General features: G+C 41.7%; 2 protein-coding genes and 1 long non-coding RNA gene across 3 annotated transcripts in view; all 3 read right to left on the bottom strand.

Annotated features, from left to right (window-relative positions):
* Nucleotides 1-19361, bottom strand: part of LOC116605551 — a 74422-nt gene that overhangs the window by 13995 nt on the left and 41066 nt on the right. The window contains exon 10 of the mRNA XM_048732113.1: nt 11998-12088. Within this exon, the coding sequence (XP_048588070.1) occupies nt 11998-12088 (91 nt within the window). The remainder of the gene's footprint in view (nt 1-11997; nt 12089-19361) is intronic.
* On the bottom strand, nt 2454-9521 carry LOC5501564 (lactadherin). Its single transcript, XM_048732115.1, has 5 exons — nt 8686-9521; nt 7163-7338; nt 4029-4360; nt 3306-3477; nt 2454-2611 (listed from the first exon to the last, which is right to left on the bottom strand). The coding sequence occupies exons 1-4, from the start codon at nt 8889-8891 to the stop codon at nt 3400-3402; spliced, it is 792 nt and encodes a 263-aa protein (XP_048588072.1). The 5' UTR covers nt 8892-9521; the 3' UTR covers nt 2454-2611; nt 3306-3399.
* Nucleotides 9974-11991, bottom strand: LOC125572160. The gene is made up of 2 exons (XR_007313624.1): nt 11278-11991; nt 9974-11138 (listed from the first exon to the last, which is right to left on the bottom strand). It is a non-coding gene; the product is annotated as an uncharacterized LOC125572160 (long non-coding RNA).

The following is a 19361-nucleotide window of genomic DNA, read 5'->3' as shown; positions in this document are numbered from 1 at the left end:
TGGCATTCATGCAAGTAGCCTCCAGTTGACCGGCATTCATGCAAGTAGCCTCCAGTTGACTGGCATTCATGCAAGTAGCCTCCAGTTGACCGGCATTCATGCAAGTAGCCTCCAGTTGACTGGTCTTCATGCAAGTAGCCTGAAGTTGACTGGGATTCATGCAAGTAGCCTCCAGTTGACTGGCATTCATGCAAGTAGCCTCCAGTTGACTGGCATTCATGCACGTAGCCTCCAGTTGTCTGGCATTTATGCAAGTAGCCTCCAGTTGACTGGCATTCATGCAAGTAGCCTGAAGTTGACTGGGATTCATGCAAGTAGCCTCCAGTTGACTGGCATTCATGCAAGTAGCCTCCAGTTGACTGGCATTCATGCAAGTAGCCTCCAGTTGACTGGCATTCATGCAAGTAGCCTCCAGTTGACTGGCATTCATGCAAGTAGCCTGAAGTTGACTGGCATTCATGCAAGTAGCCTCCAGTTGACTGGCATTCATGCAAGTAGCCTGAAGTTGACTGGGATTCATGCAAGTAGCCTCCAGTTGACTGGCATTCATGCAAGTAGCCTCCAGTTGACTGGCATTCATGCAAGTAGCCTCCAGTTGACTGGCCTTCATGCAAGTAGCCTCCAGTTGACTGGCATTCATGCAAGTAGCCTGAAGTTGACTGGCATTCATGCAAGTAGCCTCCAGTTGACTGGCATTCATGCAAGTAGCCTCCAGTTGACTGGCATTCATGCAAGTAGCCTCCAGTTGATTAGCATTCATGCAAGTAGCCTCCAGTTGACTGGCATTCATGAAAGTAGCCTCCAGTTGACTGGCATTCATGTTAGTAGCCTCCAGTTGACTGGCATTCATGCAAGTAGCCTCCAGTTGACCGGCATTCATGCAAGTAGCCTCCAGTTGACTGGCATTCATGCAAGTAGCCTGAAGTTGACTGGCATTCATGCAAGTAGCCTGAAGTTGACTGGCATTCATGCAAGTAGCCTCCAGTTGACTGGCATTCATGCAAGTAGCCTCCAGTTGACCGGCATTCATGCAAGTAGCCTATAGTTGACTGGCATTCATGCAAGTAGCCTGAAGTTGACTGGGATTCATGCAAGTAGCCTCCAGTTGACTGGCATTCATGCAAGTAGCCTCCAGTTGACTGGCATTCATGCAAGTAGCCTCCAGTTGACTGGCATTCATGCAAGTAGCCTCCAGTTGACTGGCATTCATGCAAGTAGCCTCCAGTTGACCGGCATTCATGCAAGTAGCCTCCAGTTGACCGGCATTCATGCAAGTAGCCTCCAGTTGACCGGCATTCATGCAAGTAGCCTCCAGTTGACCGGCATTCATGCAAGTAGCCTCCAGTTGACTGGCATTCATGCAAGTAGCCTCCAGTTGACTGGCATTCATGCAAGTAGCCTCCAGTTGACTGGCATTCATGCAAGTAGCCTCCAGTTGACTGGCGTTCATTCAAGTAGCCTCAAGTTGACTGGCATTCATGCAAGTAGCCTTCACTTGACCGGCATTCATGCAAGTAGCCTCCAGTTGACTGGCATTCATGCAAGTAGCCTCCAGTTGACTGGCATTCATGCAAGTAGCCTCCAGTTGACTGGCATTCATGCAAGTAGCCTCCAGTTGACTGGCATTCATGCAAGTAGCCTCCAGTTGACTGGCGTTCATTCAAGTAGCCTCAAGTTGACTGGCATTCATGCAAGTAGCCTCCACTTGACCGGCATTCATGCAAGTAGCCTCCAGTTGACTGGCATTCATGCAAGTAGCCTACAGTTGACTGGCATTCATGCAAGTAGCCTACAGTTGACCGGCATTCATGCAAGTAGCCTCCAGTTGACTGGTATTCATACAAGTAGCCTCCAGTTGACCGGTATTCATACAAGTAGCCTCCAGTTGACTGGCATTCATGCAAGTAGCCTCCAGTTGACTGGCATTCATGCAAGTAGCCTCCAGTTGACTGGCATTCATGCAAGTAGCCTCCAGTTGACTGGCCTTCATGCAAGTAGCCTCCAGTTGACTGGCATTCATGCAAGTAGCCTGAAGTTGACTGGCATTCATGCAAGTAGCCTCCAGTTGACTGGCATTCATGCAAGTAGCCTCCAGTTGAAAGGCATTCATGCAAGTAGCCTCAAGTTGAAAGGCATTCATTCAAGTAGCCTCCAGTTGACCGGCATTCATGCAAGTAGCCTCCAGTGGACCGGCATTCATGCAAGTAGCCTCCAGTGGACCGGCATTCATGCAAGTAGCCTCCAGTTGACTGGAATTGATGCAAGTAGCCTCCAGTTGACTGGCATTGATGCAAGTAGCCTCCAGTTGACCGGCATTCATGCAAGTAGCCTCCAGTTGACTGGCATTCATGCAAGTAGCCTCCAGTTGACCGGCATTCATGCAAGTAGCCTCCAGTTGACTGGCATTCATGCAAGTAGCCTCCAGTTGACCGGCATTCATGCAAGTAGCCTCCAGTTGACTGGCATTCATGCAAGTAGCCTCCAGTTGACCGGCATTCATGCAAGTAGCCTCCAGTTGAAAGGCATTCATGCAAGTAGCCTCCAGTTGACTGGCATTCATGCAAGTAGCCTAAAACAAGTTGTTTCATACATGGCATCATGGTCTATCTGCCTATAGAAAAAAAAAATAATTAGAAAAACATGAAAAACTTAACGAAAACAAAACAGATAAAAAACAAATGAATTAACAAATACATAACTTAATTTATGAATAAATAAATTAACAAATAAATAAGTATATAGAATGAATGAAGGAGGTTTTTTCGAGGATGTGGCTGATAACTAGCGCTGAGTCTAATAGATTCTTTTCTCTTTCGTCGGCCTTCAAATATTTTGATTTGTAAGATTTTTTTGCGATTTTGCGTTAAAATTCATCGGAATTGCGTAATTGGCCGAAGTGAACTGGTGCTCTTACAGCTCCAATGCTGTGCGGAGAAAGAAAACAAGATGGCGCGCAAAGGTTCACGGACAGAGAGAAGCAATACAATGCAAACGCAATGCATGCTGGACCGTCACAAGAGTTCGGCCATCCAGTCCGCCTTCCCGTGGTCCTTTGCGCGCCGCGTATTTTTTAACATAGCCGATACTGGGGACAAGACAGGCATTAATACGCCTTTCAATTTCAAGTACCAGGAAAGTGGAGGGGTAAGGGGTGGGGGAGATTGACAAGCCTACTTGTCCCCACAGGGGGAGGATGTTTGCAAATACCGCGTGGGAGCCCGGAGACAAACTTTACAAAACTGAATCCAAAACTCCTCGGCCAAATTGGCGATTTTGAGGTGGAGGACTGGTAAAGAACCTCATACCTTTCCAAGGTGGTGTAGAGTCATATTATATGTCACATCTGCCGTAGATTTCTACTCGAAAAGATATGTGCCATTTCCAGCTCTGCGCGATGAATCATATGCCGCGTGCATGAATGGGTTCTTCAAATGACCCGTAAACAACCGTGTGCTGATCTGAGTTGCCGGTGAACACCTAGTAAAGAAGAAGGCTTTCTCCAGCATTGTTACAAAATTGACATATTTAGCGCCGGGAATCGGACTGAGAAGAGAAGGGAAAAAGACTAATACAAAAAAACATGGACTCATAAGAAACAGAGGTGATCATTGGAAAAATCAACCTCAATTCTTAGGCTGATCTTCTTACAAATTAGATTAATAAAGCAAAATATTGTTATAGTCGATTTACACCAAGATCGGCATATCGTTATGGATGGATATGATCTTTTGAGAAACCACTTGGCCGCCTTAAACAATAACACTCGGTAAAAATATGGGATTGTGCATTATTAACCGATCCGTTGACTAAAATCCGTTTTGGGTGTTTCGGGCCTCCATTGTAGCTCGAAAGCCCCAAAGGGATAGTAGAGACATTGGACCCCCTTAAATTGTTGGAAACCCTTTAAGGGTAGAAGTCATCTAGAGTCATCTACCCTAAAAGATAGGAAATTGACTCCTTTAACCAATATTGAGTGTCCCCCTCCCCTCCCCTCCATCCCCCTCCTCCCGGCTGCCTTATTAGCTTACCTTATGAGGTGACTGGGCGTTTCCTCCCTCACGGTAGACGTGCCAGGTGGAGAGATCAGTGCTGTAGCCGATGTTATAAGTTTTCATCCACATGGGTGCGTTCCGTCTCCCTTGAGTGGCAACCTTGGTGACTGCTACTACACGTCCAAGGTCAACTTGAAGGTACTCGTCTGCAGCTTTGGGCCCAGCTATCCATCCATTATTAGCAGATGATGGCGCATTAAGGCGAGCATACCGAGGCACATAATTCAGGTCATGATTAATACTTGAGGCAGTTATCGCTGAGTCTCCAATAGCTCCCGATTCCATACCTAGAGCCTTTTCCTGGCAATCTGCAAACAACTCAATTATCATTTTTCCATATAATACTTATGAATATGCAACTCTCTCGTGCAAGCACGGTTTTCATAGCAAAGCCAGCGCGCCCGGAGCTCTATAGGTATAGAAATATGGTATAGCTATGCGACTTGGTTTTGTGGTCATCGCGCGGGTACCCTGTGGTGTCACTCGCCAGCCAGCCGCGCAACTCCCAGGCCCCACTCGGCCACGAAATGGCGAAAAATATAGGCACGAAGCAAGGGATAACACCTTTTGTTTTGACATTCTTCGTTCTATCTATATTCTTGATCGTGTTGAGATATTTCATAAAGGCTAAACAATATCGTGTTGCATTTGTCATATACCGCTAAAGAAAACCGTATTTATATTGTCTTTATATCCTGTGCTCTTAGTCCTAAGAAGATACATATCCTTAGAAGATACAACAATTTTTTCAACTTTCAAGAGAATTTTCCTTACCGAGGATTAAAAAAAAAATTCAACCCCTATTGTCTATATGTATTGTTTTTTATTGTCTGCATCTTGTATCTCATGTGTTTATTTTTCTTCAAATAGTTGTGGAAAATAAGTTAGATAATAAATGGCTTGATGAAAAGATTGTTTTGAAATAAATAAATAATTGTTTTCACTCGATCTTTTATGAACCAGGGACTTCCTGAGGGTCAAAAGACTGGAAGACATTAGACTTGAAAACCATGTCTTGAAGAAAACAGAAGGGAGTTTAGTCATTTGATTCCCCTCAAACCCATAGTCCCAGGAAAGTGTGGGGGATTAGACTTTACCCTTAAACAACTGTGATAAAAGCCTGTTTCCAATTTAAGAGTAAAAAAACAGTCAATATCACCACGCCTCTTGACATATTCTGGTTAAAAAATTGGTCTAGAACCCCACATTAACCCCTGACTTCCCGGGACCATAAGGGAGGGGGCTCAAATGACTAGAGCATTACTATGTGATTCAGCAGTGTACACTCAATGGTTTTTTTTACCAAGATACTTAAATAAAACTAAAAACAAACTTTTGCTTTTTAAATAATAAATCTGCAAAGAAAACAGTTTTCTATCACTCTAAAGGTAATGGGAAAAGGTGATATCTTAGGAAAGTACTGAATATAATTATCACATTATTGTTATATTTTCTTATCAAACATTTACAGAAGTCAAACTTCTTCTTTTTCCTTATCCCTGTTGACTATTTTTATGCAATTGATGCTCTTTGCTAGTTCCCTCTACACCAAAAATAAATTAATTAACAGACTTGATTTTTAAATGAGAAATTTCTATAGAGTACTTTAACTTATATCTTCTTTTAAGGATTTCCTTTCCAAGTCAGTCTGTTTTCCATTACATTTATTTCAGAGGTTTAGATTTATATTTGTAGATATTAATTCCCATGGGGGATGGGAAATCACAAATTTAAGTGGTATATGGAAACTTCAGTATTGCATCTCATCTAAGACTGTTTCTGACACTATATTCTATCCACGAAATCCTGTTTTATCCATTACTTGTTCTTCGCAAGGACAAAGCTTGTCAGAATGTAGCTATACAAATGTCAATTAATGGAACTTTAATGAGGGGAAGGTTTTTTTAGGGCAAATACTTAAACTATATAACACTAGTTTTCAATGATAAATATGTAAACAAAACCCTAAGATAACGGGAAAGGGGAAATGTCAAGAAATGCTTAATCAAATTATATTTATAAGTGTTATATTTTTTACTAAACCTTTCAAGTTGAGTCAATTTCCTTTATTTCTCCTCTCCTCATAGACATTTTTTTAGTCAATTCATATTCTTTGCTGTTTCCTCTCTATCCAAAACATAGATCAATGATGGTTTGAAATTAGAAGTTAGCATTTTAGCATTGTCAGTGATGTCTTAGATGTATTTTTTTAGGATTTGCTTCCAAAATCAATCTTTTTCTCTCCATTGCATTCATTTTGGAGTAGGCCACCAACACCAAGGCCACTATATGGTAAAGGGTGGGTGCACCAATATAATGTAATGCATGAAAGGAGGTATATTTGTAAGGGTTTTCCAGACATTTTTCTGAATAATCAGTCCAATGAAGGAGAGATTCGCCACTAAATCGATGCATAAAGATAACAGCTTGGCATCTAAACAGTCTAAATATATTATTTGGAATCTTTGGAATGCTGTTACATCCATGACATATTCTGCACAAGGACAAAGTTTGTCGGTGTATTGTTTTTATTAAAAAAATAATTATAAATGGAACTTCTATAAAGGGACATAAGAATTCACCATTAGACTCTTGACAACTTTGACAGCCATATTCACACCACAGGAATTGTGTTTGTTAACGTTTATGTACTGCATAATTGAAATTATTGAATAAGGCCTGGATCCATTTGGTAGGGCCAATGAATCAATCTCAGTAAAGAGCAGAATCCTAGACCCCTAGATCCCCCCAAAATACCTCGATCAGTCAACACAAAAGGTGTTTAATGCTGGCTCCGCTTTAAGGCAGTGCCTAAATCTATATATTAAGTACAGAAATCCCGTAAGCAACCCAAGTAACTAGGCAAGCAAAAACTCATTCGCTTTAAAGGTGTCAGCTGGTCACAGCTCGCGATTGGATAACAGTATAACCCGGCTTACTTGAGCTTTGATAACTCGAGTTAACCGCTGACTTGAACTATATACAGTAGAACCTCGCTAACTCGAGCATTGACAACCATAATTTATTAAATCAAACTAAGTTCAATTTTTTTGGAAAATCTTATCCTATCCTTGAAATGTATAATACGTCTCATCCCACTCAAAAATTACCTTCAATGCACTGATATGCCACCTTGTTTCCTACCAGAGTACATCTTTTCTCACTCGAACAATGCTTTTTACTGCAGCGGTTTGGTGTTTTAATCAACGCGTAAAATGCGTTGGCTTCTGGTCTTAACATTTGGGGATGTGACAAGTGTGTCGCTGCGTTCAGCTCGCATCGATACCTGTAAAAGATGAGAATAAGGGAATTAATCAACGACTGTAGTTTTTTAGAAGGTATATAAGGGGCTGGGGCAAACGCGCGGGAAACCTGTGATAACCTGAAATGTTATTGTTCAGACTCCTTTTTTAAGACGTTCTCGCCTATGATTTCCAACAGGAAATTGAAATTGAACAGAAAATAATGTTTTTGTATGTGTTGCTAAATATGTGTGGAATGAATTTTGTTTGAAACAAACAAACAAACAGACAAACAAACAGACAGTCAGACGGACAAACAAACAGACATACAGATAAAACAAACAAACAAACAAACAAACAAACAAACAAACAACCAAACAACCAACCAACCAACCAAACAAACAAACAAACAAACAAACAAACAAAAGAAAGCAAGCGAACGAACGATCGATCGAACAAGCAAGAAAACTACTTAATCCTTGCGAACAGGTAATTTACTTTCCCCTTAATAATTCTAATGGTCATATTTAAAGTCCATATAACCTTTCAGAGTTGATAGACTTTGTCAATTCTTTATATTTTCATCTTCCAAATGGTTTGTGGTTCCTATAAAACAGGCGTTCGCGCAAATCCCTCAAATCTGTAATATTGAGGTATTTTGGTCAACTATCGGGAAAAAGGCCGTGAACTGAAAGGCCCGGGTCCAGTTATTTGTGACGTAGATCGAGATGTCGACCAAATTACACAAGAAAACATATGCGCGCGCTAAACCGGTTTCCGTCTTCATGTCTTCTTAGTTATTTCTGAAGAACGTTGTGTGGTTACAACTTTTACCGTCATCTTTAAACTCAACCTGGTATTCAAATGATTATTTAACTGCAGGAGCGAATCTGCAAAATTTAGCAGATATTTTTTAGTCTTTGAATTGTTTTTGCATTGTGCGCGCGTGCTGCATTCGCAATCAAGAATGGCGACATTTTCACGAGCGCGCGCTGTATTGAAGCCTACAGCAAAACGATATTTTCTTTTTTCTCATACAATTCTCGACTTTTAAATTATTTTTCGCTTCATTGTGGGCAGCATTGCAATAGAAAACAATTCGCCAATATTTTGTGGGATTGCCGTCTCTGAATTTTAACGGATTTAAGGAAAATATGTTGTTTCAGATTTTCCCGGCAAAACTTGGAATTATTCACTCGATTCTATCTCCTTTTGCGCGGCCAGGAAAATTTTCAAAGATCTGTAGAAAATTCAAATGTCAATAAAATTCAATTCCCTTTTCAGAATTTGAAAGTTTACCTATGCTTTGTTTTGGCTAGATTGATATAAGTGAAAGGTTATAAGAACTTTAATCCTAATATTCGATGAAGATTGAATATATTATCACTCACTCTTTTTCCTTGTAGTTGATAGATAAGCAATCCTTGTGGCTATGACAACTCTGTCGACAACCGTATTTGGTAGTCTGGTTAGTTTCGATGACGTTTCCTTGCAGCTGAAAGCTTCGCATCAAGTATAAGTAGTCCTTGCAGTCGTGGCCAATGGCGTGTTGCCATGACAGAAGAATAACTAATAAGAGTTGCAGTACAAACTCCATTGCGACATCAAAATCTTATGAAAAAGAAAGTGAAAGATATCAAATCTAGACGGCAGAATACAGGCGCGTACACCACAGGTAGCCCAAGCTATTAATTTGTCCCTATTGATTTTACGGTGAACATAGGGCGAAAATCAAAATTAGTGAAAAATAAAAAACAACTTGTTAAAAAGACGTGTGTAGTCCAGTGTTGCGTTTATTTTTACTTTTTCATTTTAAACGAACGAAGTGAAAGGTAGGAAAATAATTTTGGACATACCTCACGTTCCGTCCTCAAAAACATACTTCCTCCCACGACATCCTCATAGATAGTTGGAGTCCAACCAGTGCAAATCTCAGCGCCACACGATTCTCCATCGCAGAGGAATCCGGCAGAATATTCGTCTTTTTGTCGTCGAAATATGCGTGACCACAATAAATTTGGCAACTGTCAAAATTGCCTCGTCCCCGCGAGCGCAAAATCATGTACATGCACTTGTGGCTGCGAAGATTTGGCAAGAGCCAAAGAGGTCCTCGCCGTGGGAGGGAGCGTCTAAATTAGGGCGCAAATTCTGCACACGATTCCTCTGCCGGGGGAAATTAGTCCTAGCAAAGTTTTTCTAGACTACACACGTCTTTTCAACAAGTTGTTTTTCATTTTTCACTAATTTTGATTTTCGCCCTATGTTTACCGTAAAATCGATAGGGACAAATAAAGAGCTTGGGCTACCTGTGCACCACACGAGGGCGCGCACCCTCTATAAAACCTCTATAAAACTGTAAGTATACATTTTTGGGGGTGGGTCCATATCTAGAATTGCTCAGTGCGAGATTCTCTATCACTGTGCCAAATTTCAAAAATGTTCCACAAATTTAAACGATGCTGCACCATTTTCTTCCGCTATAATAAACGGTTGAGTTGGAATTTCGTTCCCTCTTACTTCGTCGAAACAGCCGGCAAAGAGTTTCTTTATCCAGCACAGAATCGATTATCGACAATAACACCGCCACATTTCATTCATTCTCTTCCATTAACACCGCGACATCTCGCGTTAACAAAAATAACTATTTCTAATTTTTATTTAGACTTTCTATTCTTTTCCTTAAATACAACAACCCGAATAGCGCCCTTTTTTACACCGTTCTTTAGCACGTACGCTCATCGTCAATAACACGGCCACAATTTATTCAGTAGAGACTTTAAGATTCGTGTCTACGACGCCGGGCGGTATGCGCGAGCGGACTGGGACCGACGTTGCGGTCGTCAGGCGAAATGTAAACATTAAGATTTCTCTGGGACGGCTGTATGTTTTTTTCGCTCGGATTCTCTCAAATTTAACGAACATGGATCCTTTTGCCAGGCTCGAGAGGTGGTCGTCGATGCCTACACGGATGATATTGTTAATGACGATGAATTTATCCTTCTGTACGATGCTAATACATAAAAGAATATATAAGATGATGCTTTCTCTCTAGACGATGTCGATGAAGCAGAGTCCTTGACAGAGTTCCGGACGTAAAAGCACCATATTCCTGTTCTCGCCGAGGCCATGGGCCTACCTGACAGCTATACCTACCACCAAGGAAAAGTGTGCTTTTTTGGTTTCTTTGAGTCGTCTCCTTCACGCTTTCGTTTCGCCATCCCCTCCTCCTCATCTCCTCTGCTCGCTTTTTTCGCAGCTGCTTTTTGCCGTGCCCTCACTCACTTCCTTCTCCTTCTTCGTAACTCAGACAGGTCTGTTTCTATACCAGATGCTATTCGCTTCTCGTTCATCTTCTTTTTAAATTTTTCACTCAGCAGCTGGAACCGCTCTTACCGACCGTTTGTTTAATTTGAACACAGGCACACGCAGCGATTTTAAATTTTCTGATATCTCTTCCCAGATTTGTCCCCTTCAAAATACTTCTTTTCTTTGAACGGTTCGAGAGTGAGTACTTCCTGTATTAGGCATTCCTCGTGTTTTTCTGACCATTCAAAGGGTATAAAAAGTTAAGAAAAAACGTAAACAAAACTGAAATGCTTACGAAACAATTGATTTAGTCATGTAAGTTATCCTCTTATTTTTTTTCTAAATTTAGCGGCAAAGACAATCATTATTTAACCATACATCACAGAAAGTACCACTCATACACAATCGTTCCTACATCGTTGCTACCCCAAAAATAGCCCTTCTCATCACTTAAAACATAGAATTGTCCAATCTATTTACTTTCGCTTTTTCGCCGCCGGCTCGCTGGTTGCATTTTGATTAGCCATGTGGAAATATCCTGTAAACAAAGGAAAATATGATTTGTTTTATTTCCTTAACCTCTTAAATAAAATTGAGGATAGTTTATTAACAATTTGTTACAATTTTCAGGACTTTTTTCGAGAAAATAAATTAAATTTTTAGCTTTGAAAACTTACGTTGTCCGTGCGACGGCAAAACATTGTGAATGACGTTGTAGAGACCGGCTACGTAAAAGGCTTGTCGAGAGCCGCGCGAGGGAATCCAAGTGTTATTCGCCACTTCCTACCGCCGTGGTAGACCCCACCGTCGTCGGATCTTTAGTCTCTCATCAATTCACACCGCCACATCCCAACTGCCACGCCACCGACACATCCGTCTCATTCACCGTCATATCCACCGCACAAACGACCACCAAAAAAACGAGCATATACTACTAGGTTTTATGTCCAATGACAGAATTGGAAACCGGGAATTCTGCGTACATTTGAAAATAGGTGTAAATTTTGGCCAAAACAATCAATATTTCTTGATACTATTCCCCACTACGAAGGTCTGAACGTAAATTGTGCCTTCGGCACAATGAGAGAAAAAGGGCTCTGTGGACGATTTCGACATGGCGCCTTTGCCAGTTCGGTTTCTCGCTACATGAAATGCTTGAATTAGACCTTCTCGTTGCGCTATCATTTCAAAGTAAAAACCAGTAGCCCCTTTTCAGCTGAGGATCGTAAAAGATGTGGTTGTGGAGTTTTCTAGTTTCTCAGTTCTTCCGAGAGATGTGAAGCACACTTATTTCCTTAGCGTATTAAACTTTATATATTATTATCCTGAGACTATAGAGCTACGTAAGTTTCGTTATTAAATTTCTCACAAAAGGCTATCAACAATAATACAAATACCTTCAAGTCTCGAAGAGAAGGATTCCCTTCCAAACGACGTGTTCTGAGTGAGTGCCGAAAATGTGCTGAGACTTCTTATAAGTATTTTTATCTAAAAAATAGAGACAAAGAATTATTATAATTAGTGTTTTATTAATTATTCAGTAAAACGGCGTCATTGTCAAGAGCAAAGCAATATATAAATAAAAGAAATAAAAACAATAAAAACAAATAAGTTTTCTTTTCACAAATTCTTTGTAAAAAGAGGAGAAAAATCAACTATGTTTTACACTTCTGTGAAAAGTTTTTGGGCGAGTATTTGTATGACGATTTTGCTGTGTAAGCTCATTTATTTGTATACACCGAAGAAAATTCTTATTACTGTCAAGTGTGATCCACATTATTTCTGATTTTAACCAGTTTTTTATAATAATGATAATGAACACAAAGAGGGAATTGTCTTTGGGGACGGCGGTCGTTGTACTACGACCTAAAACATTTACATACTTCCGTGGATACGAATACCCATGCGGTGCGTATACATATGTATACACCTATTTCAAAAAACGTTGTCAGTGCAAATGGCAAATGGCAGTTCTACGACCGAAAGGGGCTATGGGTATTACAATATTTCTATGCAAATGATCTACAGTGTTCACCCACGAGGAAAGCGTGATGGACACTGATAAAGTCGATATCCGTTTGAGAGTCTTAGATCCAAAAAACAAGCGAAGCTCGAAACTTTTCGAACTGAAGCGTGCCCCACGCTTTAGTCATGTGTCGGAACTTAAGACATACATTTTTGAGAATTACCAAGAGGAGACACAGGCGGAGGACGAAGACTTCGAGCTTGGGTATTTCGGTGAGGGCAACCGTCGGTTTACGATATGGAGCCAGGTCCAACTCGCGGAAGAAATGTCACTTATGAAAAACGGGAAAGTGACATTCTGGATGGATACAATGCCATCCAAGAAAAGGAAGTCCAATAACAATGAACCGTTCACTAGCAAAAAACCATGCAGTGGTGAGTAACCTATGAATATTGGACACTTGTATGACCAACGCGCAACACCATTAAACAAACTACTTGTTTCATCCGACAGAAGAAGAACAGAGTCTTTTGGATGAGCAAATGCGAAGGCTTCGGGAGAAACACCCAAATGTAGAGGACTTCAAAATTCGCGTTTGAAGTTGTTGGTGAGCTCTTTAATTTTAATTCGAATTTCCCGCTCAACGCTTCAAACTTAATTAGTTACATATAATTTTAATAAACAACTTTGTAGGGTTTTTTGTATTTTTTTCAGTCTTTTATTGTTTTTGATTTAAGAATCCGCCTACAGTATTGACGCATTGATTAAAAAAAGTTAGACATAAATACTTAAAATTAGTTGGTCGTAAGACAAAAACGTAATTTATGGCAGTGCGTGTATGGAGATTTATGCTGCTTTCTACCTTCAACTAATGAAAATTACTTTAAAACCCAGAACCATTTGGATGAATTTTGCCATTTCGACCTATTATCAAATCTTATAAAAGTAAAACTTTGTAGTATATCAGGATCTCCGACCATATTACAACCTAATATGCAATCCGTAATGCTACCTACCTCACAATCATATGTAATCACACATATCATAGTGGCGAACCAGAATGAAACCTAACACCGTCCCCCTTCTAAGACTGCTTGACTCTGTTCAGTCTTACTCTAAGCTTCTTCATCGATCCTTTTGATTAGTTCTTCTTCCAATAGGCAAAGCTTTCTGACATCTCTATGCCGCTTGCGGTCTTGACCGTTACACTGCGTACAACTCCAGCCTTGTCTGTTAAGGTTTTCGTTATAAGAGCTTTCGGCCACTTTCCCTTTGGTATGTTCTTGTCCACTATGAGCACTAGATCTCAAACATTGACGTTGGGTGTCGGGTTCAACCATTTCTGTCGCTGCTGCTATTCCAGAATTCCTCTGCCAGCAGGTGGGCTTGTTTCCAGCGATCCTTGTACAGGTCTGTTGCCTCGAGCGTACAGGTGGACTTACCCGGGTTTCTTCTCAGTAGGAGAATATGAGAGGGAGTTAGAGCTTCCATATCAGTCGGATCCCTGGACACCTTGGTGATTGGACGATCGTTCAGAATCTTCTCTACTTCTACTAGAAGTGTCGTCGGCACTTCTTCCTTTACAAGTCTCTAGCCAATCACGGAGTTCAGAATTCGTCTTGTGGATCTGATAAGCCTCTCCCAAACACCACCATGATGACTCGCTGCGCATTTCCATTCTTCAGATGATAGTGCCTCACTATTACCTCGGTAACGGGCGTCTGCCTGGTAGGATGAAAGGATGTTTCTCATCATGAGAAACACTTGAATGTTGGAGACGGCCACCAACACGCATACATCCTTCTTCCAAGTAGGCACGAAGAGCTGCGAACCGGCTTCTCTTAGCTGATGTCCGAATCTTCTCCAACTCTTCATGTAACTCAATCGTCTGGACTTTCCTGATCAGCAGCCTCTCTCCATCATCAAGCTCTTCCAACTTCAATGGTTCTAATCCCGTGTGCTCTTCATGACTCCGATATTTCTGATGACGAAATGCTACGACACTTCGTCTTAGCCAAGCGATGCAGCATACAAGCTTTGTCCATGTTGAATAGCGCTTAAACATCGATTCTCAGAGTCCACTTCAGACGAGACAGCACACTGCATCGACGTCTTCTTCTTCACACCCTCCTCCTCCTCGAATGGCCACAGCAACCGTTGAAAGTCTGGTCCTTTTCTCCATATGGTTAGCTTGTCTTCATCTGAAACACACAAGCCTCTTGAAGCGTAGTCTGCTGGGTTGTGTTCAGACTTGACGTAGCGCCATTCACTTGGTTCGGACCTCTATCTGATAAGTGCTAGACGGTTGGCGACGAATGTTGTAATCTTCTTTTTGTATTCACAGCATATCGCATGACAATCGTGGAGTCCGTCCAATATAATACTTCTTTAACGTTGACTCTTCCTTCTAGCTCTTTCAGTTTTAGCTCGTTCATCTGGGTCAGGAGGGTTGCTGCTGTTAACTCTAGCTTTGAAACCGTAATTGAACTTCCGATAGGCTTTCCTTTTGATTTTCCAAATACGAACGAGCAATGGATTCGAACTTCTTTATTCTCGAGGCGAAGATACGTCTCTGCTCCATAACCATCATCTTGTGATGCATCTGCAAAGTGGTGTAGTTCAGTGCGTATCACTCTCCCGAAACCCCCTATCGCTGTCCAGATTAAGGTCCTTGAAACCCGGTGCCAGATCTTCTGGTTGAAACGTCTGCACCACTTCTCAGTTGTTCGACAACCACTTAGTAAGCTCAAATCCTCCTATATTTAAGAGTTCACAGAGTTGACTGCTGGTGGCGGTGGCTTCACTTGCACTTTGGAATGACTTCAGTAGATCATCAACGTGGAGATCCTTTAGGCTTCAAGGCTTTCAGAGGGGAAGTTGTCTGCGTTGTCTCTAGCTGTTCGGCGAAGAGCGAAGCTTGCAACACTCGGCGTTGACTTGGCACCGAAAATGTCTACTAACATTTGGTGAGTCTTGGGGTCTTTCGATAGATCACCATCCGGCCACCATAGATAACACAGCGCTCCTCTGTCCTCTGGTGTAACACCAGCACTTGGTGGAACATTCTTCTTATATCTGCTACTACGGCTATATACCCAACACGGAAGCGCAGAATACTCCGATGAGCTTGTTTGTGTTATCAGGACCTTATTGCATTAGCTCTTCATTTAACGACGTTCCTCCGATCTTACCTGCGCAGTCGAAGCCAACTCTCGGGTCCGGTTTTTTCTCTTGCCACTCAGCATGATGTGGTAGCTACCATAGCCTTCCATGCCTTTTCATCTCGTGTACTTCTTGCTCTGGAGCTTGCCTTGAAGAGCCTTCGCTCTCATACTTCTTTAGCACTGCTCCGTATTGATCCTTAAGAAGAGGGTCCTTTTCAAACCTGCGTCTAAGGTACTCCAGTCTCTTTTTAGCAGTAGGATAGCTATCAGGGAACCCTGGAGGGTCGTGACGAAACGGTAACTTGACTTCGTAGTGTCCGTTGACTAGACGCGCTAGGTTTTTTTCATGATCCCGTCCGCCAATCTGTCCTCGACTGAAGGGCCATGCTCAATTAAGTCAGCTGTCGTCTGTAGTTCGAACTCTCGAAAAGTCAAGAAGACTGTACTTGTGTTTTCAGTGGCCTCTGCTTCATTAGAACTACTTGATCCCATCAGGCCATAGACCGTCCATCCAAGCATCGTCCTTAATGCGTAGGGTTCGTCTCTTCCCCATACTCTCATTTCATCGACGATCCGTCTACTGGAGAACTCTTGGCTGTCACGTCACTTGTGTGTAGAAGATCATGATGTTCTTTTCCACAGTCGCCGTCTACAGGTGAAGCCTCTGGAACAATCTTTTGTGAAATGACCGTTATCCAAGCATTGTCTGCATAGCTTGTTCTTGATTACCGCCTTCCATCTATCTTCAACAGACAGTTTCTTGAATGCGAAACATCTCCACGTTGAATGCTTACCGTCGCATTGATGACACTTTGGAGAACTACGCTTGGCCCTCTCATCTTTCGTCTTCTCACTCTCAGCTGCTAGTGTATTACTTGACTTGCTGCAGGTGTGCTACTTGACTTAACCTTGTCGCCTTGATTCAACAGTGTTTTCAGTTCCGTGCCATAGCGATTGTTCATCCTGTCTGCAACAGCGCGCACGAACTTCACAAAATCTTCGAAAGTTACAAAACCTCTTGCCAGAATCAGATCGCCTGCACGCTCCGCCCACCTTCTCTTGAGACAATCATCGAGAAGCTTTTTCAACAACAGAACAATAACTTCCTCGTTGTTGATCCGATTGTAGTACACATCTCCCAGCATCCGCATTACTCTATCAATATCTTCAAGACGGCGTGCAATGTCCAGCAACGACGCACCATCGCAGCGAATTTGTAACTCAGTAAGGATCTTCAAGTACGCATCTGCAATCACGTGCGGTCTTCCGTAATTGCACGTGAGACATTCCAATTCTTTCAAATACTTTTGTCCTTCCGGTAAGTTAATACATTCTGCAATCGTTTCCCTTGCTTTTCCAATGCACTGAGATAGTAGATACGTAAGTCTCTCAGAATCGTCTTGAGCCTGGTTCTCGATTTTTTCTCTAAAGTTGGTTTTGAACGCGGCGAATTCTAGCGGGTCTTCGGAGAATTTTAGAAGTTCCAGTCTTGGAGGAGAAGGGCCTTGGCGAATTGCTCTCGCTACCTCCATCCAAAGGGTCCACAGGTTGCGCACTATCGGAAATTTTGGTTACGGGATTGACATCTTGTAGCCACGCATTTACTTCCGGTTTCCTTTCTTCAAGATCCGACATCCAACGCCGCTATTCGAGTCTCCAACACTTGTTTTGTCTCTAAAGATTCTCTGTAGGATTTCTCCATCTGCTTAGCTTTGACGCCATCCTTTTCTTCAACAATACACCTCTCGTGATCGTCCATGAACTTCTTAAAGGCTTCTTCATAACGATTATAACAATCACTCAGCTCTCGTCTATCATCAGTAGCTGCCAGCAATAGTCTTAGTTCAGCCGATCTTTTTGTCACCTCTCCTACTAGTACAGCTCTCCTCCGCCTGAGTGCCGTAGCCGCTACCTTCGACGTTCGCCTCAGATTCTCGTCGGTAAATACCGCCTCAGATGTCTGAAACGGAATCTTTTCGATAAACGCTGCCTCCGACGCCCGCCTCGGATTCTCTTCGGTAAACGCTTCTTCCAACGTCCGCCCCGGATTCTCGTCGGTAAACGCTTCTTCCATCTCGGTTCCTCGGCTTTCTCCTACATCGTATTGCTTGAATGATGAATTAGACAAGACTTACATGCGTTTATTTTACGATACAATAAAACATAGAAATACATAAAAAACATTAATTACAAAAAAGAAAAACATAAAATATTGAGAAAAACAACTTAAAATACAAAGATTACTGTGACACTTAAAACACTGTGAATCCTTCCATGTCTACTGACTGACTTTTACAAGGATTTGGGGTTGCTTTTATACATAAACGAGAGACAGTTTCACAAGTCTCTTTTCAAATAATTTGAATAGGGTCACGAAAATAGCACAAACATTAATTAAACCGGTCTGCAATGTACAATAAAAGGAAACTAGCTAATTGAATTGGAACACAAAAGCCTATTAAATAGACAACAGTACTGTCTAATGTGCAATCCGTAATGCAACCTCCTCCTATACAAACTCACAATCATATCTAATCACACATATCATTAGTGGCGAACCAGAATGAAACCTAACAGTTTCTGTGGACTATTTTGAAATGGTGCCCTTGCAAGCTCGATTTCTCACTATGTAAAATGCCTGAATTTGAATATCAAATTGCTAGATAGTTCTCTAATAAAACAAACATTGATGACAATTGATCAACAAAATTCGTGTGAGTCTGTCAAGAATATGCTGGATGCCAAATTTTCAGACCGAATCTCGAAATTGTTTATGTGATTCCGCATATTTTATTATAATCAAGAGATGGTCTCTTGTTCCCTGTGATTGGTAGCACATTTGGACTGTTGTTTAGGACTGTGTCACACGTAGCCATGTAGTTGCCATCGTTGTCTATGTAGCCGCCAGCATTGCTTGCCCTGGTAATGCAGTTGTTGACTGGGTCTCGGGTGTCTCTGTTGTTGACAGGGTCTCGGATGTCTGTTGTTGACTGGTTTTCGGGTGTCTCTCTTGTTGACTTGGTCTCGGGTATCTTTATTCCTTCCTATTATTCCTTAGTGTGACCATACGTGTACAGTGGAAATGAGTGAATTTGATGTACTTTCGGAAGATGATGTTGAGATCTTAGCTCACAAGCCTATATCGAAGTCTTGTAATCTTGATCCTTTGCCGGCCTCTCTCTTAAATGGATGCTTTAGTACACTCCTTCCTATAATAACCAGGATTGTTAATGCCTCGCTTTCATCAGGTGTAATGCCTGACCCAATGAAAGTTGCTGAACTTCACCCTTTATTGAAATAGCACAATGCCAATTACCTATTTTACCCTAACTTTCGTCCAGTCTCTAACCTACCAGTGGTTTCTAAGGTGATCGAAAAAGCTGTTGCTGAACAATTGACAAAGCATATAATTAGCAATAATTTGGATGTTTCCCTCCAATCTTCGTATAAGAAATTCCATTCCACGGAAACAGCTCTTATTAAGGTGCAGAATGACATCTTACGTGCCATTGATGGTGGAAACTCGGTATTGATGCTACTGCTTGACCTGCGGCATTTGATACCGTTGATCATTCAATTCTTCTTTCACGTGTCTCATTGAGTTATGGCCTGACTGGCAATGTTCTCGCTT

The sequence above is a fragment of the Nematostella vectensis genome, chromosome 9 (assembly GCF_932526225.1).
Source record: "Nematostella vectensis chromosome 9, jaNemVect1.1, whole genome shotgun sequence".
Lineage (NCBI taxonomy): Eukaryota > Metazoa > Cnidaria > Anthozoa > Actiniaria > Edwardsiidae > Nematostella > Nematostella vectensis.
The sequence above is the reverse complement of the archived record's forward strand: the minus strand, read 5'-3'. Positions and strand labels throughout refer to the sequence as shown.